The sequence below is a fragment of the Falco punctatus genome, assembly GCF_963210335.1.
Source record: "Falco punctatus genome assembly, chromosome: 17".
NCBI lineage: Eukaryota > Metazoa > Chordata > Aves > Falconiformes > Falconidae > Falco > Falco punctatus.
The window spans coordinates 7,472,537-7,498,676 of NC_137597.1; the positions used below are offsets into that span (position 1 = coordinate 7,472,537).

Below are 26,140 nucleotides of genomic sequence, written 5' to 3' on the forward strand. Positions count from 1 at the left end.
AAGCGTGAACGCCCCACCTGCCCGCAACCATGCGATATAGCTCTCAGGCTCTACCCACCTTTTTCACTAAAGCCCCCCCCCCCCTTTTTTTTTTTTCAGGGAGATGAGATGCCGTGCCAGCTTACAGCCTAGATCTCCCTGGCAGGCTCCGTGCCCTGAACTTGCAGGATATGGTGAGTTAAGTCAGCTTCTCTTTTGTCTGACTTCCTTCATTTGTGGCACTCCACTAGCCCCCTTCCTCTTTTCTCTGGCCGCAGACAGGGAACAACCCTCCTGCAGATGCGGGTCACCTGCTGCCAGCAGCCATCTCCCCCCCCCCCCCCCAGGGCTGCCTGGCTTTCTCCAAGCATCCCCCTCCCCTTACCCCTCTCCAGCCCATCCTTGCTCTTCCAAGGCCTCCACCCAGCACTGTCACTTCTCCAAGTGGGAGTGAAAAATGGTGCGTAGGAAGTAAAGAAAAGCCCGCAAGCAGGAACCTTGATATGAGCTGCTACCATTTATCATGTACTTGATGAAAGGACATCTGCCCTAAACCCATATTCCAAGGATAAAAGAAGAGACAACAGGTGAAAAGCAGAGAGCTGGGAGAAGCACAGTGTAAGAGAAAGGTAATCACAAATAAACGTAAGGTACCGGCAAGCTCAACAGTGCCACAGGGGCATTGACAGCCTGGCACAGCTCAGGAGAAGTAACCCACAGGCTTCCCCCCCCCCCCCCCCCAGGCTCTAAGATTGCTCGACCAGAGGCACTGCAAAAGTTCCAGTGTTTATCAAGGCTGGGAAATAATGCTCAGACAACCCTGTCTAGACAAAATCATCTTCTGAACATACTAGACAGGAGCTGCAACGGTTAGAGGTGAGGTTTACTGCTGGCATCATCACTCTGTAAAGTCCCTACGTGATGATATTTTTTGTGGTGGATTCAGACGTTTCCACTCGAGAGACTGCTGATTTCATGGCAATTCACCACCTGACAGTGCAGGCCCTGTGCTGCAGCACCACGCAAACCCAGCACTTCCACCAGTGGGAAAGGCCGTTAAAAACAGTTTTCAGCTCTTCAGAGCTAAAGGCACTAGCAATGCTGAGCACATTTCATAGGAAGGTCAGAGATAGAATGATTTGATGTGTTCTACACAGAAAGGGTTAGTTCTCGTTTCAGCTGCCACGCTGGCTTAGCAAACTGCTGGGTAAGCAGCTCGACAGCGAAAAAACCTGCTGCCCTCAACAGTGTCAGCCGCTCAGCAGTGGCCCTGCTCTGGCCGAGGCACCCATAGGTGACATGGCCTACAGCAACAGCCTCCAACATATTCTGGGCTCTTTCCTCAGCTGACAGCAGGTAAATAAATGTAAATATGCTGAGCTTTCCACGGTATCTCTGTGCACTGCCTGCTCCCGCCATCACGGTGCTGGCCATCACGGTGCCACTCAGCACTTGCAAAAGAATATCAGAGGGAAATTGTGACAGGCAGTATGTCATGTGCCTGCACTGATGGCCTGCCCAGGTGAGTCACGCTGCAAAACAGTGCATATGATAGTACTCCCTACAAATAAAACAGAACTATTATAAGACACCCAGAGGCAAACCATCAGTCTCAAGAGCGAGGCCAAGTTCAGGCATCGCGAGTGGAGCTGGCCTCAGAGGTGGCAGGCCAGAACTGCTGCGAGGGGCACTGGCCTGCCCCGGGGCCCAGAACCAGTGTGAGGGGAGCCGGGCCCAGAACCGGTACGCGGGGCACTGTCCCGCCCGGGAGCACCCAGCCTGGCCTGAGCCGCTGTTTTGGGGCACCGCCCCTCACTCAGCTCCGGGCTCTGCGGGGTCCCGCTCACTGCGCTACCCGCCCGGGCTCCGGACTTGGCGGCCGGACCGGACCAGGCCCCGCCCACAGCCGCGACGCCCCCGCGACGCGACGCCCCCTCCCCTCCCGCGGCGGAAGTGACGCGCCAATCACAGCCGCCCGCTCGCCCCGCCGCCGCCGCCGCGAACAAAAGGGATTTTCAGCCCCCGCCCCGCCCTCCTCGCCCCGGTTCCGCCGCCTGATTGGCGACCGCTGCCGCCGGCGGCCGGGCCCCGCCCCCGCCCCGCCTCCTCGGCGGCGCATTGGGCCGCGGGTGTGCCCGGCGGCGGCTCTGATTGGTAGCGGCACCGTCCCTCAGCGGGCGGGTGCGAAGGGGCGGGGCGGCTGAATGGGGACCGGAGCGGCGCGGTAGTGGCGGCGACGCGGGCCAGGTCGGTGGGGCGGTCGGTGGGGCTTCGCTCCGTGCGGCCCGGTCCGGCCCAGACCCGGCGTTGCCCCGGCCCCTGCCCCCGCGGGTGGGCCGCGGCAGGTGCGGGGCGGCCCAGCCCCACGGCCGGCGGGAGCTCAGAGGGGCGGTGGCGGGGCCGAGCCGAGCCCTGCTGCGGGCGGGGGCGGCCGGAAGCCGGGAGGGGCCGTACTGGGGGGCGCGGCGGCTGGGGGCAGCGGAGAGGCCGGGAGGCGGTACCGGGAGCTCGGCGTGGCTGCCCGGGGCCGGGCCGGGCCTGGCCGGGTGGGCGCTGCCGTGGGGCGAGGGCAGGCAAAGCGCCGGGGTCGCTCCCTGCTCCCCCGCGCCCGCCCCGGGACACCGGCCTGGCCCCGCGGCGGCGCCGGGCGCTGAGGGGGAGGCCCGGGGTCCGCGCTGCCGCGGCAGTTGCCCTGGGCTGCGGCCGGCTCCAGGCGGCGTTTCCCTTTGTTCGCGGCGGTTGTAGCGGCCCGTTGCCTCCCGGGACCGGCCCCTGCCAGCCCTTCTCCGGGCAGTCGGTGCCCCGGGCCGGGTGGGCAGTGACGGGCAGGGCAGCGCTGCCGGGGGACTCGTGGCTGGAGGAGCCCCCGGCCCGGAGCCCGCTGGGCTGTGAGGGGGCCTGAGGGGCGAGGCCGGGCTGCCCGGCGGTGTGGGGGCCAGGGCAGCCAGGGGATCCGTTTAACTGGCTTGCAGGGAGCTACAGTTGGCACACGGTGGCTGTTCAAGGGCTTCAGCCATGTTTTGAACGTTAATTGTATGGAGCTGCTTCATCCAGAGCAGTGCTTGGCGAAATAATGGGGTGAGGAGGGTCTGGGGGGGCACATGCCCTTATCGCCTCTTATTTCTAAGCTATTGTGATGGCAGATTTAACCACTGCTCGTTTTAACCCAGTTCTCTGCAGTTCTGATGCAATGCCAGGTGACATTGTGGATGCACAATTATAAAGCGTATGTTAGCTTTTTTATTATATAAACATTTGTAATTACTTTAACAACTCAAACATCACGCTATACATGCAGCAGCATTTTTTAAAACTTGTCCATCAAGAGTTTTCAAACTAGTCATTTAGTTTCTCATATGAATGCGATTACATGACTGCCCATGCAGGCTCTTGGAAAATACCAGTTCCTCTTCAGGGGCAAGACAAAAAAAATACAAAAGAAGCAAATTCAGGATTATAGACATAAAGGCATTGTTGCATTGGCGTAGCTGTAACCACAGCTTTTGAAAGGAAAGGCCCTCCTTCAGAGGAAAAAAGGAATGACAAGCTATGTTCTTCCTGGTATTTTTAAAAAAAAAAGTACAAGAGTTTTTAGCCAAGTGCTTGCAGAGCATCTTGACGCTTCCACTTGACAAAGTCCCCTGCCAGAGCCTTGGGCTGTGCAGTACTCCTGCCCTTTGCTTAGTGCCCACTGCGCAGGGGCTCAGTCCTTCGCTCAGGTTGTTGAGTGAAGTTTGCTGGCGCTGGCACTGTTGGCTAACTCTGTTCGTGCTTATATGTATGTGAGCCCAAGCGAAATGTAACCTCTAATGGTTTCATAATCATCGTAGCGTGATTCAGGGCGCGGAGGAGCTGCCGTGGACTAGAAACTTACTGCTCTTGTTCCTGAAGTGGCACGTGCCAAAGATAACTTACCCTGGCTGGTTAGCTTGCGTGGTTGTACACGCGCTTAAGCTGGTCCTGGTATTTATTTTCAGTTAAATGCTGGGAAGTAGCTTTCTAAAAGAAGAGTTCTATATCTTTCAAGGATAGGTGTCGGTCTCCTGAGGAGACTTTTTAATGGTCCGTAGCTGAAAGGAAGCTTACCTTTAGGCAACCAGTAAGTAATTATCTTTGTTTATGCTCCAAATCTTTGTTTATTGTCCAAAAATGGTTGGTATATCTCAGACTCACGGAAAATATTTATACCATCAGACTAAATAACGAGGTCCTTGCGGTTTGTGGTCTGTGTGATTGGACTCTTCAGCATATTTCACTGACTGTAAAGGGGTAATGTGCCCTGGGTATTTCTAGATCTTGTTTCTAGTGCTGTGAAACTCTTATCTGTTGAGTAAAGGTTTTGAAATAATGGATCAGGTTCCCCAGCTGATGACTACCTGTCTGTTTGGTAGAATGGGACTGTTTGCAAGGGGGAAAACTGGGTAATTGAATAGGGTTGGTGTGATCTTTTATTAAAAAGTTGGACAAGGGAAGGCACAGGGACGTGTAACTGGAAAGCAGTCCTGGAAAGGTCAACTCAGGAGCCTGTGACACTGGAGGGCCAGGAAGGGATTTGAATTTGGATAGAGGAGGAGCTGCTCACATACGTGCTCATTAGCTGTTTCATCCAGAGATGCTTTTTGTTCTTGTAAAATAGTAATGTAAAATGAATAGAGCTTTTTTCCCCATTTTTCAGCTCCCTAGTATTGAGTGGCCCTAAAAGGGAGCGCTTGGGATGGTGATGGGTTCAGCATAACAAGTGTGCTCTACTGCATTAAAAAGTTCCTTGTAAGTCAGTGCAGAATACAAGTGCAGTTTTGTGCAGTGTTTTTAGGGCAGTAACTTTATTTGCAGCATCTGCTCCCAGTCTGTCACTTCAGCAGCACGGGATAACCTATGCAAACAGAGCAGTGAAAGGGCTGCAACAGCAGCAGGTTGCACACAAGGAAGCCAAGGCTGTGCTGCTTATATATCTTTAACATTACTTTTTGTTATGTAAATGATTGCTGTGCAAACTGTCTCCTGCATTTTATTTCTGTAGGTACTTTTACCCGTATATTTTAGGACAAGGCTTGTTTATATTATTAAGCTGATTAAAGACTATAGCAATAGAGGCATGTTAAGAATAGCATGGCTTATTTCTTAACACTGTGAAGTACAGATCACAATGCAAGTATTTAGAATATAGAATAGAAGTTGTTACTGCCCAGGCTAACAGCTTTAAAATACCAAACTGCAGTTGGACGTAGCTGTCTTTGGGTTAAAAGTGTACCATTCGGTGGCTGATGGAGAGATTCAGCTGCACGCTTCCATGTCATCTCTTTTTAAGAGAAGAGCACAGGCGCAGTCACATCGAAAGTCCGCATTCAAAATTTACTGTCCTGGGGTAACGGAGTTAGATGTTACACTTTGTTCTGAGATCTCAAGGAAAAATTCTCCTTTTTAGTGCTGGCTTGTAATGCCACAAAACTAATACAACTTGATGAGTATCTGGCAAAAAAAAAAGTTGTTGCTGTTTCCTGTCAGTACTGATTCAGTCTTAGTACCCGCAAATTTAGTCTGAGCAAGGGCTGAGGTGATTTTGAAAATAAGCTATGCATCCCCTGAGCCTGTGTTCCAGATTGAAAACCTGCCCAGGGAGGTGATGCAGCTCAGGCTTCAGTACCAGCATAAGCATGGTAAATGTTAAAAGCTAAAACCAGGACCCCTCTTTTCTCACCCTGTATGGCTACTTACATTTTAGCATTAATTTGCTGCTTCTCGTGTACTCTCCCTTTTTATATAAGATGAACAAGTTGTAAATCGCACTCCTTCCATGTGGTCTCAGCTAGCCAGGCTCCCCGTGGTGACAGAACCATCAGCAGATGTACCTGAAACTGAGGGAGATGGTCAGGTTCACGTCCTGGACAAATCTCTGTAGAGGTCTGTCGGCTGATCGCAAAGTGCAGCTCTTGCTGAACTGTGGCCAGTGCTGCCCTGGCCCGATGAAAGGTGATTTGAGTCAATATAGTGAGTTTCCTAAATCACACTTTTCTGTCAAGTCTTGATCAGGCTTTTTTGAAGTTATGACAGATATGAATGGGTTTGCCAAACATTCTGCTCCTGTGTTTTCCTCTTGAATGTTGATGGATCTGCAGTAGGGAATATAAATGCAATGCTGACAGATTCATGGTGTCTGGTTAAATTGGCTTTGGAACAGCCATAGTACCCCAGTCATAGTTTCTTCCACTGAGGGGTCCTGGAGCAGCTTGTGTCAGTAGTAAAGCGAGCCAGAAGAGTCTGTGAGAAACGTTACTGCTTTGTGGAATTTCATGTAAAACACTGTGTGAAGCAAGAGCGTGACTGTGTGGTAAGAAACATGCCTGCTTAGCACAGGGGGCACAAAGTAGATTCTGATTTCTCTTGCTGTGTGAAGGCTACCTGCTCCGCTCTGTAAGCAGAACTTTCTGTTCCCAGCACCTGGAAAACTGCTTTGGCATAACAAGATGGAACTTGCATTTGTGCATAATTCTCCAAGGCACAGTTATGCAAATCAGTTGTAAAGTAACAGTGACTTCAGAAAAATTAGCGTTGAGTTGAATGTTTTAGCTGGATAGACTTTAGTAAAGGTTAACCCTTTATCATTTGCCACCAGTGAAGTGGAATTTGGTATCTCAGCTTCTTCGTGCTGTAGCATTTTCTGATTGATAGAGAGTGGTAAAAGATGGATTTGACTTGAACCCAGAAAAGTATATTTGATTGTTGTGCAAAGCACGAGACTGTGTCAACGGGTATATTTGTATCAGAGACAAGGATTTAGTCTGTGAAATGATTTCCATCATTAACAAAATAATTAATAAAAAGGCTTGTCACTAGACAATGTTAGTTAAGTGTATCAGCAAAGATGCGGGGGGGGGGAAGCTTTTTATATGTGCAGTTCAGATGATGGATCTTTGTTTTATGTGGGCAGTAAAATTCTATTTAATAAATGATGGTGATATTGAAACACTTTGAAAGAATAGTGATTAAATGAGTGTTTTTTGTGGCATTGATTTTTTTAAAGCGGTTTGGGCCTGTTCCATTAGTAATGCCTAATGGCATTCCTAGGAAATGCATCACAGCTCCGTAATGTTAACTTTGCCGTTTAAGTTTGTCTCGGTGGCCCAGCTTGGACTGCATTCATCACGGCGCTTCAGTCTTTTTTCAGTGATGTTTGCAGCTGTGTGATCCAGATGTGTAATTTACAGTAGCATGGCTCTTAAATATCTGTGTTTTTCCCTCTCCTCTTAACTTTGGCTACTTCTTGGTGAATGTTATGCTGTCATATTAGCCCGTACATTCTGCCTACACCATCTGGGTGTGCATATGTTCATGACCCCTTGGGGAAAAGGTGAAAAATGCATCTTCTGCAGCTGGTCTTGGAAGCTGAAGAGAAAATGTTCCCCTTGTATATTGTCCCCTTTCCCCCCAGGGCAATTTGGAGTCCAAAAAACTAGAAGCTGCAATTAAATGGAGATGATACGTCATAGCTTAGAATACCAGTTTTAATGTACAAAGAAATACCTAGTAAACTATGTTCCATTCTTTTCAGGTTTTCAGGATGAATCTGGAAAAACTCAGCAAGCCAGAACTACTGACGCTGTTTAGCATTCTTGAGGGAGAATTGGAAGCAAGAGATCTTGTCATAGAAGCTTTAAAGGTATGTTGTAAGTACCATGATAAGAGACAAAAATGACGACAGTACTGCTATAGGTTCTGCAATGCACTTGGCATCCAAAGTGGCAAAGATTTATTACTGGTTCAGAATACCATCTTAATATCAGTAGTATTAGAATGATATACAGCATTTATTATCTATGTCTTGGAACTCATTATGGAAAGCTGGCTGCCAGAAGCATTTCGGTGTTGAATTATGGTGTTATGCATGTGCTTTCGACCTTTCTGATAAAGAAGTGAATGTTTCTGCTATTGTGAGAAATGTAAAAGTTCTATCAGACTGACTTTGTTGGTTTTGTTCTTCTTTAGCAAGGAGGCGTTCTTAAAGCAGAAACTGTCCTCTCCAGGAAGGGATTGCAAATTACTTTGTCACACTGAGGAAAAAAACATGCGTGGCTTTGTATTGTACTAAGCCAACGTAAGCTCGCACTGCTGCTGGGAGCAGCGACCTGCATGATCAGCTACTTATTCTTTCCCTTTGCTGGCACAAGTGTCACCTTCCAGTGAGGTAGATATGAGCTCAAACTAACCCATCAAAAAAGTTAGTTTCAACCCATCAGTGCAGCTGACATCATGGTTGTGTGAGCACATGTGATGGGCCAAGGCAGGGAGAGGTGCTGGAGCAAGCAGGATCTCTTCTTGCAGGGATAGCTCATGCTGCAGGAGGACTGGCCAAAGTGATGCTGGTGTATGTGGTGCTAGCCCTCTGCTTCTGCTTCCCTTCAGGTGGTGTGGGCTGTGGGTAAGGCCAGTTTGCTGTCTTAATGTTGAGCCTAGAAAACACTTAAAAAATGTGTAGTCCATGTGTTAATACTGCGCCTTTTGAAGGATGCCTAGGTGGCACTCAACCTCAGTTAGATGGAAAAAAAAATTGGTATAAATGATGCAAGGGGTCAATTTTTTGAAGAAGTGAGTTGTGACAGGGTTGAATATTGAAGGTGTTTTCATGCTGATCTGTCCCTGCTCGTAATGTTTAAACTTCCAGCTGTTTCAGAAGAGGAACGGCAGCTTGCAGGCCTGGGAGCTGCAGGGACTTGGTTTTCCAGCAAAAGCTTCTGTAGCTTGATTCCAAATACAAACACCCTTTGGGGGTGCAGAGTGAGATCCACCTACAAAACAGTTGGGATGCTTATGTGTTTATTGTTAATTGTTTTTGCATTTAGACGGTCTTTTCATTTTGGAGGAATATTGTTACCCTCTCAAAACAATTGATAGTGGAAGGCTTGGCTCCTCCCTTGGAACAGACTTGCAAATTTCTCCTCTGTCCTGGGATCAGTCTTCTAGTTCTGTCTGGTCAGTGTGTTACCAAAACAAGCACCACTTTAACATTGCAGCATGAAATGCATGTAATGGAGCACAGAGAGACCAAGGGGAAGGAACACAGCCGCTCAATTTCCAAAATCTTTTTATTGTGTACCTTCCAGTAGCATAAAGCAATTATCTTTTCTGTTCAAATTAAACCTGCAGTTCCCTCTTGCATGAGGAGATTAATATGGTTAGAATACCCTTTGACATAATTTGTCAAGTACTCATAACTGAGAAGAAATCAAATGAAATTGTAACCCGTACTTGATAATTAAGTGGTATAAAATACCAAGCTAATCAAAGGTTAGTGCTATTTTCCCCTTCTTCTGTAAGGGATATGCTGCAGTGTTTCATCTTAAGAATGCAAGGAAAGCTGAAAGTAATAGGAAGGGACAGTAAAAGCTTCACGTGGGAGCTGGCTCTTTCTGCCCACAGCCCTGCCTTCTGAGCACAACCACAGGGGAAGTTAAACCCCTCCAGAACTGGCCTGTGTTTGCAGCAGATGGTGGGATGGTGCAGGTCCCCAGCTGTGCTGTTACTCGGGTCCAAAAGCTGCGTTCAGCTGTGCCGCAGCTCAGGTTCGGCTTCCTGCTGCAGAAGGCTTGCATTGCCCTTTTGATATGTGGGAGGAAAAAAGTCATTGAATCTGGTGGCTGGGCAGAGTTTCAGAAGCAGAAAACTCCGTGCTTTGCTTTGTCTATTTATTTGGGATATACAGTTAGAGAAATTCTGGCCTTACTGTGCTTTTCTTTTTGTTTACTGATAGTAACCGTGGTAACAGCTTTACAGTGTTGCACCAGCTGAAATAGTTTGATTGTGTGTGACTGTAAGTAAAGGAAAACCCACCTTGATAATCCATTTACTCATGTTTTTATACATATAAAAATGCTGCCTTGAAGGAAAAGCCCTCTAAGGCTGAATTAAAGATTAAAACTCTGCGAGCAATTAGTTTGACTTGCATGTGACAAACTGAGCTGTAACTCACACCGAGAAGGGTCAAAACATCCAGGGCTGGTGGGAGCGCTGGCTGCTCCACGCACAGAGGATTCATCTGCCCGTGGTCTCGCAGCTGTCTCTGTTCCTTGATTGTTACCAACAATGTATTCTGCCTCTGCAGATTCCTTTGGAGGCATGATAGTTTTATATTAAGTGCACGTACATGTTAGAAAGAGGTGGAGCGGGACCTGTACTTTGTAGAGGATTCCACGATCCTTAACAGTAACAGTGTTTTTCTCCAGCAGTTCCCTTAGACACGTAGATGTCTGGTTAAAAATCAGACGTTTATCTGCCCTTTTACTTCCCATACAGTAGGAAAACTGCATTTCCCCTTGCAGGCTAATTTGACTATCAATTCAAATTTAAATGCTTCTGAACTCTCTGGATGTCTGAGGCAGATCCTTTAGTACGTTATAGGAAAGAACAAACACAGGCAGACGAAGAGTACCTTAGCCTGTGAAACTGTAATTTGATGATAGCGCAGTCTGCAATAATTGATATTCCTCCATGCTTAGACAAAAACATTTAGCATCTGGCATTTAGTAGAGAATATCCATGTGTGCAGATGACAAAGCCTAAAATAGTTTTCTCCTCCCTCGTGGTATCAGGCCACTTGTTGGCTGGCACTGGCCCTCTGTCTCACTGTGTCAAAATCAAGCTGCTGAGCCTGGCTTTCCGGAGACTGCTTGCTTAATTTGTTCTTTTACTTTCCTCCCTTCTCTTCACGTCCCCTCCCCGAATCTTTACCCTTTCTTCCTTGCTTCGTGTTCTCCCTGGGTATCTCTTTGCATGCTGCCTGGAGGCAGCACCCCTCCTCTGGTGCTGAGATTCATATTATAAAGAACAGTTGCCAGGTCATCTTTTTGATGCATCTAGCATATTATGACCTGCCCTTGCTGACTTCTGTACTTCACTTTTTTTTTTTTTTTTTTTTTTTTTTATGGTTTACTGGTGGTTTTTTTTCCCCTTGTGTATTGTTTTCAGTTGAGTGGTGGGTGTTTGTGATGGGGCCTATCATCTCCCTCTGTGCATTTGCAGTGGGCCTGGTCTTGAATTTTGATGTCCACTTCAAATTGCAATCTTACTTTCATGCATACACAAGATACTAGTATAAAGGATTAAGTGAACAAATTTACTGTATTCAAAATACTCATTTCCAGTGCTTCAGTTTGCTTCCTCTATTTTGAAACCTCTTTGAAAAAAAACTTTTTTTTTGCCTGAAAGTAGCTTCCTGTCCACTACATAAATCTTAATGTTCTCCTCAGAACAGACCTTAAGTCTCACTTCTTATTGTGCTCCTTTTCCTGTAGTTATAATCTTAAGTCATCCCCAAAAACAGATGCTGTCAGAGAGTTGCATAGTATTAAGGGCTGTGTTCTCAGTTCTTATTGTCATGTAGAAAGGATTGTGTGCCTGAACCACAGGTTAGTCTTCTGAAATAGCACACCAGGAGTGGAAACAATCCAGTGTTTAAATGGGTCTCTATCACTATGTTAGAGCACTTTGTTTCCTGCCCCCTGCTCTTTATATGAGGATTTTCCATACATTAGGAATGAAGTTCTGTTTACTTTTAGAAAACAGGATACAGCTTTCTGGCATATTCTTTTATGTTAATAAGGCCTTAGGCAATTTACACTGGAATAGAAGCTATCTATTTTGTGTTAATGGCTGGGAGCTGGTATTCGTTGCTTTGCTTCTGAATTCAGTGATTCATTCTCTAAAGCAGTATTAATACATTGCAAAATTAAGTGTTCCTTCGTTAGTGGATTTAGAAATTAAGTTTACAGTGGAGTTTCAAAAACTAAGTCTACCACTTGTTTAATAAAAAAAAAAAGTTCAGTAATATAAAACCTTATTGCAGATGCTAGTAAATCTTTCACAGATGGGACAAAGTGGGCTTTTGCATCACTTACAAAGCAGCTTAGAGCTAGCAGTGTTCCCATGGGTGCTGTGCTGTTGGAATGCAGGCTTTTCTTACAGCTTTTCTTGCAAGTTTGGGGAATTTCTTGTTTATTTCTTGCTTGAAGCTGCACTGTTTGCCTGTATCTTTTGAAAGGCTGGTTCTCTTCACCTTCTCAGTACCCAGATGGGTGCTGAACGAGGAGCACAGAGGTGTGGGAATGACTTCCTTGCTGGAATGGCTCCAGCTCTGAGTTTCAGCCATCCAGGTGTTGCTCCCTGTTTTAACGGTGACCAAAGTGCAGTTCGTGAGCACGGTACAGTCCCAGGCCATGGTCACAAGTGTGCTGGGAGCTGCACATGGCCCTGTTGGGATGTGTACTGTCCGTGCTACGCACCAGAAGTTCCCAGGGAAAGAAGCTGCAGTTTTGTGCTGCTTGATGTTCCCTAAGAACATTTCTTATATTTTTCAAAGCTGATAACAAGTCTTATGTGGGCATATCTGGGTAGCTCTAGTTTATCTGGTTTGTTCACGTGATATAATGATGGCAATTAAGATGGTTACCGTATTTAAGCAATGTAATTCCTGCTGTGTGGTTCTCTGCTAGGCATTGCTTCAGAGCTGGAGCTGAAGTGAGACTCACAATCCCACTCCAGCATTTTGACATTTATTTTTGTGCAGAGCAAGTGATCCCCACCCCCATTTCCCTTCTCTGTGTCAGTGATTGCTGTGACCTCAGCTTGTCTTTATTCCCAATATCTGTCTCTGGGGAGAGAAGCTAATAAGGAAGTTCAAGGCAGTAAGAAGCTGTTTAAAGATTATACCACTCTGTAACATAAAGGAGGAACTTCTGTGCATATTATTACTGGAGAACTGCATACGCAGTAGCTGCAGCTAATTAACAGTGTGTTTGTGTTGTGCCGAGGGTTAAAACCTGAACTCTAAAATTACAGGCAAAAGTAATACTTTGCTTTGTGTCCAAAAAAATACTTGAAACTAGTCTTGGAAATTCCCCGTTTGATGTTCCAGTAAAACAAGTTGTAAAGATTATTGAAGGCAGAGAGAAAATGCTGTCACATAAACAAGGTTTCAGTAAAAGGAAATATTTTATTAAAAAAAAAAATTACACAAACAGGTTATGGGAAACATCCATCCCAAAACAGTCTACAAATCCCAAGAGGGAAGAGTAGCTTTTCCCTAGCAAAGTGAAGCCTTTGCTTTGCCTACTTGCATGGAAACATCTCTTCAGGTGTGTCGGATACTGCTTCTGCTCCGTAAAATCAGAATTGCCTCTTTTCAAACAGACTGGCACTGGTCAATTACCCTAACCAGAGCTAAAAGCCAGCCAGTTTAAAGTGGTACCCTCTCTGCATAAGTCTAATCTTTCTGATGGTTAGTTTTGTTTTTAAGAATAGTTAACATGCGTAGCTGGTTCCTTTTTTGAAGAGCAGCAGCCCAAGCTTAAATGTTATCTTTTTTCCTGTTTGGGAGGACAATTTGATAGTCTTCAAAACTGCTGAATCGTCCATTTAGCTGCTTTTGGGGTTTGAATGTTTTGATAGGAAATTCCTAAGTCCACATATTTGAGACAATACAGGTGGAGGTACTAAATCAGAAGATCTTGTAATTGCAGAAGATTGCATCTTCTTTCATAGCACAGTTGATGCTGGAAGTATGCACGTCATCTCTGGTTTTCCAGATTAAATTTTCCATTCCTGAGTTAACAATGCTTTTTGTAACCCTATTTCCTTATTATTGAAACTTGATTTCCTGTGCATTTATGTGTTTTAATAGGTTGATACTGGGATCCAAGTTGATTTTTTTTCCACTTTAGGCTCACTAATAGAGTATTTCTCTTCCATCAAGTTGCCTGTGTTTTGAAAGTTGGACAAAAACTGTGTTTAAGACTGAATTCCAGTTCAGACAGCACAAAATCAAAACTGTTGGAGGTGTTTATAAGTGACCTCCAGCAACAGCAGAAGTTGAGTTGAAGCATCAGTGAAGAGCATAAGCCATGGGAGAAGTCACTTATGTATGTGACAGTTCTCAATACCTGTATAAAATAAGCTGTGTAGATTATGACACTGTGACTGAATTTTAGAAGAGCTGTCCCCATCACTTTAGTGACAGAGGTGGCTGCTTGGAGGGACCCGTGGCACAGAGATATCATGGACAGCAGACTTGAAAAATGCCTATTTGCATTTCCAAGTGCCTGGTGCCCCAGATGGCAAAGCACTGGACTCTTTTGTAAACTAGATGGGTAGGATGAAGGATGACCTGTTTAAGACTTTTCCTCGTCTAGACAACTTTAATTAAATGTTTATGCTCTGCTGGCTACTGCAGAAGAATAGCTGGACTTGAGAAAGCTATTAATGTTATGATAGCCTCATCTGTTTGTCATGCTAGTTCAAGAAAATACTTAATTGCACAAAGTAGCAAGGAAGAACTCATTGTTCTTTCTCGGACAGGAAACAAACCACCCCACTGAATTCAACAGGGTTCAGAGCCCAGTGCTGCAGGAGCGGGGGAAGAGCATGGCTTTTGTCACACCTTCAGTAATGCAAAAAATCGAAGGTTATCAGCAGTGGGGTGACATTGATGCCAGTTCTTTAAGCTTTTATTAGAAAGAGCTTGCCCAGAAGTAAACTTCTCAAGTGACCCTCCCATTTGCTTACATGGATAAAGTGCTGGTGCCCTTCTGACAGGGTTTCTCCCTTGTTTCTGGGCAGCAGTAGAGTGACCGGCCCTGGGGTGGGATGGGTTTAAGGGAAGAATGGCTTATCTGTCAAAGCAGTTAGGCCAGCTGGATGAACATCCCAATTTGTGTTTACAAACCTTTAAATGCTTGGGTCACTTAGGAATTCTGTACACACTTATAGTGAGTTTTGGCTGAGTCATTTTTATAAATTCTTCAGAATAACTGAAGATTCCCTGCCTCTCAAAAAAAAAAAAAAAAAAAAAGGCAGCCAGTAGTTTTTCCTGTGATTCATTAGACCAGGCACTGGCTCATTATCTGGGGCCACCCACCCATTTCCAGGGCTGATCTTTTCCTTCCTTTTTTTTTTTTTTTTTTAATGTATGAAGTTAGAACAATATCTTAAGCTTTGATCAAAGTTATCCACCATTCCTGGTGGATATTAACGGTAAAGAGGGAGGTGTATTTGTGAGTGTGGGCTGTTCCTCTGTGTTTGTTTACTGCAGGGGTTAAAATACAGCTTCAAACCAGTATCATAGAATGAATGTCCCTAACTGGGTTTGGTCATGTAGGAGATATGGAAAGAAAAGTACTTTGTTATGGGGTTTTTATGCATCTTGTCAAGGTACTGCATACACTTCTCCCTTTGAGACTAGAGATTGACTTCTACTAACATTTTTTTTTTGTGCTAATCACATGGTTGCATCTTAGAATATAGGCCAGACGAGCAAATTTAATCAGCTATGCGAGTAAAGCAAAGCTTTATTGTTTATCAGTCCTCTGACCTGTACGGCTCAGTTACAGCAGTCTGCTTGCCTGTTTCAGTGTATCCGCAACAACTGGTGCATGGGGCGATGTCTAGAGCATCACTGTGGCTCTTGTATGCTTGCGGGAAGTGTTTGCATTTTCAGTACTTTGCATTTTTAGTTTACTGGGACATCAGAAAACAGCCTTTGCAATAAATACTGGCTTCCAAGGCATCTTTCCAATTTAGTCAGCCTCAGTCTTTCCTACCTAAAAGATGTGCTCAAGCACTCCCATAAGAAATGGGTAACACTTTGCCATTGAGAGTTTGCCATTCTTGTTAGCCAAAGGGATTTCAGAAGAAGCATGCAGTGACTGGCACAGTTTTGCTCTGTATTCAAAGTAGATTGCTTGTTTTCCACCCTGCGACAGCTGAATGCCATTTCACAGCATCAGCAGAGTCAGGGCTTTGTGGAGCTTGAGCCGAGAGCCTTTCACCCACTCGGAAGAGCTACCGTGTTTAATGTGGAATGGCTTACTTCCTGTTTATGCTCGTAGGGTTGCCCAGATGTGAGCAGAGCATACACAGAAAGCCGAACCACACCTGGTGACCACAGGCAGCATTGGTTTGGAGCAGTCTCTGGAGGCAAAAACATGTCGTGTGTGCTCCGTCAAGTAACGTGCAGCTAGTATCACAGCTTTCCTCTGTAGGTTGCACATGCTTTGCTAGTTAAACATGCTAAAGTATGCTTGAAATTAAGCTCCTTTAAAGGTGACGGCACATTTTGGTTGAAGGTGCTGGAGCTCACTCCTGCATTTCAGAGAAAGGTGTTGTAGGTGACTCGTCCAGAGGAAAGCCCTCTTTCTCAGTGGCCTCACTAGAATGTGCCTATGCAGAACAATATGTCATCACTTACACACTCTAGTATGAATTACCTCTTAAGGACTGGTTACCATGACTGTAATGAATCAAGAACAGTCCAAATTTAAACCTCAGATCTGGAAGCGTGCATCAGCTCTGCTGTGCATGGGATTGTGCTGTCGGTGATCGACACTGGAACAAAACACTGTCACAGGCTTTCACAAATGCATAGCATTTAGCCTGTAACCATTTCAGTTGAAATTGGTGATTAAATTTCTTGGAACCAAGATAGATCAGCTCTGAGGACTCTTTTTGAATCCAGGCCTGGTTTCCCTCTTACGTCTTTTTTGCATGGATATCTGTTTTCTTTTGGTTTCTTATCGTGGTGGTGAACATGTAGAAAAATATCCGTGTGTTTATGAAGTTTAGTTTTGTTTTTTAGAACTTCATGGGAGTGATTCAGTAGGATGAGGCTGTTGGTATCCTAAAAAACACATTTCCAGCTGGAACGGCTGATTCTAAACACTGTAGATGGTAAAGCCTAGTTTCCTTAATTCTTACATATCATCAATAGAAACCTAATCATTCTTATCTTTGTTCTTGAGAAACTAAACCTTGTTTAGTCTGGATGGGAACATTAAGGATTTTTATTAACAATTTATGGATTTATAGGCTATTGCAAGAACTAAACTCTTTAATTGCTCAACATGAAATTCTTCGGTGGTGACATAGTCAAGGAAGCCACACAACAGTAAATGATTAAATCTTCTGTTGAGCAAGAGTTGATACTTACATTCCACAACGGTGTGAAAGGAAAGAAGGTAAGTCATGGACATAGATGGCAGGTTGCTGTAGTATGCGGATATTAGACTGATTATATTGTGGAGATGCTGTGTTTTCAAGCAAGACTTTCCTTTGTTTCTAGTTTGTTTGGGGCCACTTGGTTAAAAGACACTGTTAACCGCAGGGTCAATGAGGAATTAATCGAGCACATGCTTCATGTAACTGCCTACAAATAGTATGCATTTGCTTGTGTTCCAGCTGTGGAAATGCAAGGGCTTTTGCAAATTTTTTCAAGATTTGAGTATCTTACCTGGAAAGCAGGTGACTTGTAGGAGCGGTTGTGAAGAGGGGGGACATCCATCAGTGCAGCACCAGTTCAGCCTGTGAGAGTTAGATCACTTGCATCTATTTGACCTGTCTAGATTTTATTGTCTCTTATTAGGGGGAAAACATCAACTTTTGCCCATATAAGATGTATTAATGAGCATTTTTATTAGCTTGGAGCCTAGCTGAAACCTTAAAGGTTAACTGTTTCGAAATCCCTTCTGATGATAGAAGGATTATTGTCCTCACCATACACTTAATTTTTCATAGTCTTAACTTACTCAATTGGAGTCTGCTATTAGAGGAATAGTACGTGCACCTAGTAAGTGGAAAAACATGAGGTTGGTCTCCTTGTTGTTGCTCTGATCAGAAATGGCAAGGGCTAGGTGGGCTTTGGAGATCACACAGGTGACATGGACTGCCCTGCTGTTCAGCAGGTAGATCACTTTAATTACTGTCTCATGTCTGTTAACCAGGGACCTTTGATGTGACACTTGTGAGTTTTTCATGTCTGAATGCTCTTACTCTTATAGCAGGTAACAGGATATGAATCGGACTGTGTTCAGATCTCTTTATTTCTAAATGGAAAACTGGGGAAGAAGAATATTGACTACAAGGTACTTTTTTCTTTAGCTAGTTTTCTATTTTAAGTATATTGAAATGCAAATTTGTTTTTGTATTGCAGGCCCAGCATAGAGACACGTTCCTCGAAGAACGCTATGGGAAGTACAACATCAGTGATCCATTAATGGCTTTGCAGAGAGATTTTGAGACCCTGAAAGAGGGAAATCGTGGTGAAAAGCAACCAGTATGCTCCAATCCATTATCTGTTTTGAAAGTGGTGATGAAACATTGCAAGAATATGCAGGAAAGAATGTTATCCCAACTAGCCGCTGCAGAAAGCAGGCACAGAAAGGTAGGTTTTGCTTCAACTTCAAATGAGATATGCAGAAGTTAACATGTTATCAAAACACAACTATTAACTTCAGCAGAAACACACCTTGAATGTTGGTAACTGAAAGGACTTTGCACTTTTGTTTAAACTTCTTACTCAGTACAGTACACCTGGTAAGCTTATTAATGGTAATTCCAAAATTGGAAATACACAGAAGATGTTTTTGTTAGTTCCTTTTTTGTATGTCCTAGCTTATTTACAGCTGGAAGGTATAGTGCTTACCAAAATGTAAGAAAGGATTTCTGGAAGAATGGACTCTCAGCAGACATGTTGCTGTTCTGCCTGTGACTTGTTCTCGGTGATTGTTGAAGAGCTGGTACCAGGTGGTTATGAGGCTGCACCTCCTTGTGCTTTCCTAAGGAAGTATGGCATCACCAAAACTATTTTTCACACTATTTGGCCTCTTTAATAAAGCCCCTATTACTATTCTTCATATAATAGCTTTAATGTATATTGACAGCAATGAAGTGCTTGGTCCACGTGTCAGACTGTGTGCTCCCACAGAGGTTTGCTTCTCTGGTATACATACCGTGGTGTGCTAGAGGAGCATGAAGCCACACACAAGTCTGAGAACAAGAGTCTACTGAACTCTGCTTCTTGGAGTCTTGCTACAACATACTGTCTTTATGTAACTAGTTAGCTTTTGAAAAAAGAAAGCATTTACATGTTGTTGTCCTGCAGTAAATGTAAGCAAGTCAAAATGATGGAATGTATTTGTCCCTGCTCTGTAGCCAGGGCAGAGAATAATTGCCCAAGAGTGTATCACTGGAATCTGCGACTGGGAGGAGCTCTCTGGAACATCCCTGCAGTCACCTGCGTTGCAGCACTCTATATTAACCTCTTTGCATACTTCTTTTCTACCTTAAAAAACAATTGGGATTTTTGCTTTTACTTGCATCACCGGCAGACTGAGGTGGTGCCGTTATGCGGGTGGCTAGAAGCTCTCTTCTACAATGTCAGATCTGGGTGTACTTTTGGCTAGTGCCTGTGCTTGGGCCAATACCATCCTGTATTTTTTAAAGTATGTCACTCTTGCTTTGATGAAAACTTACTAAATCATGTACAAAGATCTCAAATACAAGTAGTCATGTTCTGTTTCTAATCAAAAGGTTCAAAGTTGAACCCTCAGCTTCATTGCTCATCAGCATGTGGTTAAAGTTTATTTTCCCGTGATCTGGTTTGATGGGGATAAGGTAGAGCAAGTTCCTTTCAGTCTGAATAAATCTGAAGCATTTCTGTTGCAGAAACCTTACTATGACGTAAGCAGCCAACTTGACTTTACATCACAGGCACCATGCTTGGAGTGGGCAGCTGGAGTTACCTTCAGCTTTTGATTTGTCCTCTAAGTCACTGGAAGTAACACCAAGGCTGTGTGTGTCACTTCTCAGCCAAGTGTCTAGCTTAATCAAGCTATTAAAACCAGATACTTTCTTCCCCTTCTCCTTCTGTCCTTCCTGTCTCCTTCTGTAAAAAGTTTTCTTGTGCAGTTAAAGATATTTAAGCATTGTTTGGAAGCTTAAATTTTGGAAAGAGTGAGGAGCTGCTAATTTCATGATGAGCATGTGTTGGGAGAGCCTAGAGTTTTGGTGGTGAGATACAGCAGAGTCTCTTGGAATTTTGTATTCTGGCTTTTTTGTTGAGTTAATAGAATTTCAATTATTCATGTAATTCAGCGTTAAAGCTGAAGGAGCTCCTTAACTGGGTCATTATGGCAAGCAGTTTCATTTCAAGAGCTCATCGTGTTCTTAAGTGGAAGAACAAATTAATGTTCTTTAAAATAAACTTTGCACTGCAGTCCTCAAATCCCTTGTAAGAAACTGGGGGAGAAGCCTGTATGCAAGTTACTGCTGAAACCGTAGTGAGGATCGTCTTGTTTTTAATTGTTAGTGCCCTGTGTCTCCTGGATGCAGTGCCTCTCGTCCTGCTGTGGTTTATATTGATGGTCCTGCCAGGAAATTCTGATGAGGGCACTGTACAATCAAGGACGGATAACATGAATTTTCAAGACTTTTGCAGTTTGAAGGAAAAGTATGCAATTTAGCTTTTTAATATAAAATGAAGATACAACCAGTGTGAGGTTTTCTTAACTTCTTTCACAAACTGACTCAACTATACCAAATAATAACGTAGTATTGTAGCTTGTCCAAAAGCTGCTTTTATGTTTGGTTTGGTTTGGGGTTTTTTTTTGAGTTGAACTCGGATGTCTGAGGCTGCGGTGATTGCTCTCCCATGTCATTTGGCTTTGGACCATGTGTGAAGGTGCTGAACTCTCCCTGCCTGTAAGTGTGCCTGGGTGTCAGGGTGACCCGTGTTTATTTGGCAGGTGATACTGGACCTGGAGGAGGAGAGGCAGCGGCACGCCCAGGACACAGCGGAGGGGGATGATGTCACCTACATGCTGGAGAAGGAGCGGGAGCGGCTCACCCAGCAGGTATGCTTTGGTAGCTGGTAATCACCCAGCCCACCGAAACCCCAGGCTCCTGGGTGGTGACCTCAGTAGTGATGTCTAATTGCACCTTCATGTTGAAAGAGTCGTAGGGACCTCCCGCCTCTGTAAGGCACATCATATCTATATGAAAAACAACTGTAATTTTTCAGTGTTTTGGTAACTGAGCAATGCTAAAAGCTATTAATAAGCAATCAACACTTTGAAATCTTACTTCAGCCTGAAATCTGAGAAGTTCCCAAGAACAGGGCTGCACTTAATGATAGGGCTCTCTAGTACTCAAAATTTAGAATTAGTCACGAAACATCTCCTGAGTGTGTTATTCAGAGATGATGATAAATATTTGAGCTTTCTGTTACTCAAGCGCTGTAGACTTTATTAAACATGCATAATACATTGGCATTTTTAAGTCTAAATGCCTTTAAACGGCAAATAAGACAAAGCAGTAAATGAGGTGGAAGGAAGCCTTGCTTGTTCAATCAGCGCATGGCAGACTGGGTGTGTATCTCACTAAAGGTCAATTGCGTTTCGTACCTGATAAAACTACTAGTAAATAATAATTCTTAATACGTGCAGCCTGAGTCATTGCAAGACTGTCTTGCTGATGCCTGGGGCAAGAGCCTCTTTCTTAGCTGTTGCGATCTTTTACTGTGTAATTTCTCCAAGATGTGTAGTAACCCCATTCGTTTTTGGGGCATTACACTTCATTTACTTTCAGGAGGTTTTGTGGTTCCCTTCCAGTCTTTTCTGTTCTTTTCTTTCAGTTGGAGTTTGAAAAATCCCAAGTGAAAAAGTTTGAAAAAGAACAGAAGAAGCTGTCAAGCCAGTTGGAGGAGGAAAGGGCACGTCACAAGCAACTGTCTTCCATGCTTGTAGTGGAGTGCAAGAAAGCCACTGCCAAAGCAGCTGAAGAGGGACAGAAGACAGCAGAACTGAGTTTGAAATTGGAAAAAGAGAAGAGTAAGGTGAGTAAACTGGAAGAGGAGCTGGCATCCAAGAGGAAGCGGGGTTTACAGATGGAAGCACAAGTAGAAAAGCAGCTCTCGGAGTTTGACATTGAAAGGGAACAGCTGAAAGCCAAGTTGAACAGAGAAGAAAACCGTACAAAAGCACTTAAAGAAGAGGTGGAATGTCTGAAGAAAGCTCTGAAAGAGCTGGAGGTTTCTTGCCAGGAGCACAGTCCTACCGAGCCTTTGCAGCCAAGCCCCTCGGTGACGTCCAGAGGTGTTGCAACTGATGGTCCCACAGTGAAGTCTGTGTCTTGCCAGACTGAGTGTCTGCAGGCAGACGGAGCAAATCCTGCCAGCACCAGCAAAGCTGTACACGCTGTGTTTCCCAGCCCTACTACACCTACTCATTCCTATGCAAAATCCAATGGTCATTGTGATACAGATGTGCAGACAGGTAGTGAGCTACTACAGACAAATGCAGCAGAGAGCCAAGTTCAAAAGGAGAAATCTGCTGGTGCAGCCTCAGAAAACGCAGTTGAGAATGGAAGTTCTCCTGTCAGAACAGAGTCACCAGTGCATCTGATGTCCCAGCTCCCTTCTGGTGGGGTCTCCCTGTCTCCCAGCAGCACAGCTGCCTCCTCTTTAACCCCTTCTCCCTGCTCCTCACCAGTTCTGACTAAACGCTTAGTGGGAGCTTCAGCAAGCAGCCCTGGTTACCAGTCATCCTACCAGGTGGGGATCAATCAGCGTTTCCATGCAGCTCGGCACAAGTTTCAGTCTCAAGCTGAACAGGACCATCAGTCAAGTGGTCTGCAGAGCCCACCGTCACGGGATTTGTCTCCTACTCTAGCAGATAACTCTGCCGCCAAGCAGTTGGCCCGCAATACAGTCACTCAGGTCCTTTCCAGATTTACCAGCCAGCAGGGACCTATCAAGCCTGTCTCCCCTAACAGCTCACCTTTTGGCACGGACTATCGAAATCTGGCAAATGCTGTGAGCCCCAAAACCGAATCTGGTCACTCCTCAAGCCCTGGTAAGGTTTCCAGTCCACTGAGCCCATTGTCTCCTGGAATCAAGTCACCAACCATTCCCAGAGCAGAAAGAGGGAACCCTCCACCCATTCCTCCAAAGAAGCCCGGCCTCGCTCAGTCACCTGCTGTTCCTACTCCACTAACCAAAACCTCTTCCCAGGGATCCTCTCTGGGTGCCCCCATGGACGTGGCAAGTAGCTGCTCTAACAATGCTGTAGTGTCAAATGGCAAAGACATTGAGATACTCCTGCCAACCAGCAGCTAGTCTCCAGAAAATGTGAATGTGACATTCCATGGCTTAGCATCCTAGAGCTAAGACGCTGTTTTTCCACTCCATGTTATTTATTTCCATAGTAGCAGATTCTGTCTGTATAAAGCATTTAGTATATTTTTTTCCTCTTTTAATAGGTAGGAAAATATTTTTGTTTATGAAGAAACCTTAACTACAGCTATACAGTAGCCTCAAAATGTCTCATGGTAACAGTCAAATCGTTAGAGATAACAAGAACCATAATCATGTGGTGGGACCTAACTATCAAACTCTAATGGGACTGAAATGCTACTTTTAAATTATGCAGAAGTAACTTTTGCAGACTTTTTACTCCAGATGAACATTTTATAAAAAGTGCCTGAACTAAGCCTGCAATATGAATGTGATTCTCTGAAAAAGGTGAGGAGGGGGACCATCTAGCTGCAGAAACAAATTATTCTGTGAGTCCTGAATGTTGAAACCAACACTGTTTTGCTTTTTAATTCTTTCCATTTGCTGAAATAAGTTAGCAAATGTGCTACGAATTCTGCAAGGTGACCACCAGACTGGTGCAGCCAGCCACACTTTGTCCTTTAGGACATAGCTTCTAGCTGTTTGAGGAAGCACAACATAAATTTATTGGGGTAAAATCTAACCATAATACAAACCAGATAACTTTCCTCTCAGTATTCGTTGTCCATGTTGTTCTTGCTTTCCTGTAACAGATTCTGCAGAGACACCTGTGTGCTTTAAATGGCTAAACTCTGGTTTCTGGTGTGTCACCTTGAATTTTCAAGCTCTTCAAGCATTCTACTGTTGTGTATAGAACTTCTGAGAAAAGGATCTTGCTATTACTTGACAAAGATCAATTACTTGAAAAAAAAAAAAAAAAAAAACCAAACCAAAACACTAGTCCATATGATACAGGTTTTTTGCAACAGTAACATGGGATCATCTATAAACAAAAGCAATAACTTTGTTCCTCATCTCTATCTGTTGTCCAGCTGACTTGGATTTTACCCACTAGTTAGCTATGGGATCTTGTTTCCTTGGCTGCAAATATGGAACAAACCATTACTGTCGTGTGATTGAATATGTATATATGTGTAAGTAGTTTCACACACATACATGCTAAACACACAGTGTATTAAGAGAATCTTTATCTATTCTTGATGTTCTGCCTAATATGAAGAAAATGTGGGAATTCATTGAGTTTAAAAAAATCACTTGGGAATTGCCTAAGTTGAGGCACATCAGGTGTGTGAAAATTATTTGTGCCCAAGAGGGGAGAAGCGACAGATTCTGGCACAGAAACGTTTGCCGCAAGAAGCGCAGCACTCGCTGCAGACGTGCTGCCTGTGCTGCCCATCGTATGGCAGCACAGCACAGTTGGTCTTCTGAGTCACTGTGTCGAGAAATAAAAGACAAACGCACCACAGATCAGTGGCAGAGGCTGAGAACACAACCCTGAGTTAATTATCTTGGGTGTTGTATGTGAACTGATCCTAAATTTAGAAACTGGACCTGCTGCTCAGTGTTGTTCAACGTTCAGCAGTTCCCTCTGCAGCAGCATCACGTTTACACAGAGCACAGCTTCCCACTGCCAGAGACGCTTTCTCCTTTGTTTTTCAATATTTAATTAGACAAAATACATCCACCTTTATTGTAGGAAAGATCCCTGCAGCAGCTGGGAGGATGCACTACTGTACATGACCTGATAGGTTCCTTCTTGCTTTGAGTCTTGTTTGGGAGGACATCAGAGCACTTGTGCTGCTTTGAAGTGGCTGTTGTCTGAAGTGGCCCTGCTGTTCCCTCCCACACAGCCGTGGCAGGTATTTAGACTAGAACAAGAGGTTTTTACAGACCTTTTAGTAGCCTTTTAAATTGTGGTATTATGTGCTATTATTCCTAATCCAGTGGAATGGGCTGTGTACTAACAGTACAGTAGGGAGACAGAGGCAGCCTAGAGATAAATGGGCGGTGACTTGTTTGGAAGCACATTTATTACTGTTTTAACCTTTTTAGTATCCACAGCAGATTTTTCGTCTTGATGAGAGTAATTGTAAAAACTGATGGGCAGGTGGATTTTGGCCCATGTATCACTTCCAATTCAAAAGTGAGGCTTTTGTATACACTGCTTTAATGTGTTTCTTTGCTTTTACATTAATCTAAATAGTATTATCCCCTTTCTTTATCAATAGCTCTATATAGAGAGATATACTATGATGAAGCCTATTAGGAAATGCACTGAGTACTGTTTCTTCTGAAATATAATATGGGAAGGGGGTATGCAGAAGAATGTATTTTTGCTAGTAGCCTATCTTCTGAGAGAAACTTAAGCACAAGATATTAAAATGGATCCAACTAATTCAGTAAGACATTTAGAGTTAGTATTTAACTGTTGATGTAGATTCTGTGTGGAAGCAACTAAATATTTCTTCTATAACTCACATCTGTTATAAGCAGACATTGTTGCAGAGTTTGTCACTGGCTAATGGAGTATAATGAAGTGCAAAATGTGTACACTAGTATTAATTCATTAACACTTGTAAATTTGTAAAGCCAAATGTACCGAGCTGAAGTCTTTAATCATTTTTATAGCTGATGGCATTAAACATGTTAAACATTCATATTATCAATAAAGGATTTTATTTTTCAGATGTGCAAATTGCTTAAGAAAGTGTTTGGAGTCAGGACCGCGCATGGATCGAGGCTGCTAGGAGGAACCAGTCAGTCCGGGTGGTGGTAGCTGGGCATCACTGTTCATGTGGAAACTGAAGCTTTAATGCTCCCTCTGAAATGTCAGAAGAAAGCCGGTTTCTTTGGAGCACGCTAGATAATGAGCCGTTGTGCCTGGCTGCCGTCTGGGCTGTATGGCTTGTCCACCTCCCCCCACCTGACACTGGTGCTTGTTGCTTTCGCATAGCAAGCTCCAGGCCACTGTGGCTTTTAGGCGTTTTTAAGTAAAACCAATTTTCTTACAGTACCTCTTTGCCACAGCGTTACGATACTAAACTGATAATACTTTGCAGGTATTATACTAGTAAACACTTTGGGTTTTGGGAAGTAGGTGTGCCAGTGGCCTGCTGATTCTCTTTTCTTTTTTTTTTTTTTTTTTTTTTTTTTTTTTTTTTTTTTTTTGTTGCCAGGCAGGATACAGAATTTCTCATGGAAATTCCCTCAGAGCATCAGTGCTCCCCTGCCACAGAGGAGCACAGCTCAGTTTCGTCGCAGGTGACAGCTGAG

The 26,140-nt window shown here is 44.3% G+C and overlaps 1 protein-coding gene across 2 annotated transcripts; it reads left to right on the forward strand.

The window, feature by feature from the left end:
- The first annotated feature begins 2,015 nt into the window (after positions 1 to 2,015).
- On the forward strand, positions 2,016 to 25,552 carry CTTNBP2NL (CTTNBP2 N-terminal like). 2 transcript variants are annotated; one of them, XM_080367107.1, is made up of 5 exons: positions 2,016 to 2,226; positions 7,529 to 7,636; positions 17,948 to 18,178; positions 20,541 to 20,648; positions 21,428 to 25,552. In XM_080367107.1, exons 2-5 carry the CDS (start codon positions 7,538 to 7,540, stop codon positions 22,907 to 22,909), a joined length of 1,920 nt encoding a protein of 639 aa, XP_080223233.1. In that variant the 5' UTR covers positions 2,016 to 2,226; positions 7,529 to 7,537; the 3' UTR covers positions 22,910 to 25,552. The 2 variants fall into 2 exon arrangements, with proteins under 2 accessions (XP_080223233.1, XP_080223234.1); XM_080367108.1 differs by having other exon boundaries at positions 2,223 to 2,324.
- The last annotated feature ends 588 nt before the right edge of the window (positions 25,553 to 26,140 follow it).

What these genes read in the sequence shown, in the direction of transcription:
- CTTNBP2NL (XM_080367107.1), top strand. Translation starts at nt 7,538, where the DNA reads ATGAATCTGGAAAAACTCAGCAAGCCAGAACTACTGACGCTGTTTAGC. An exon ending in TTGTCATAGAAGCTTTAAAG is followed by an intron (nt 7,637 to 17,947) that starts GTATGTTGTAAG and finishes TTTGTATTGCAG; the next exon opens with GCCCAGCATAGAGACACGTT. An exon ending in GGGAGCGGCTCACCCAGCAG is followed by an intron (nt 20,649 to 21,427) that starts GTATGCTTTGGT and finishes CTTTTCTTTCAG; the next exon opens with TTGGAGTTTGAAAAATCCCA.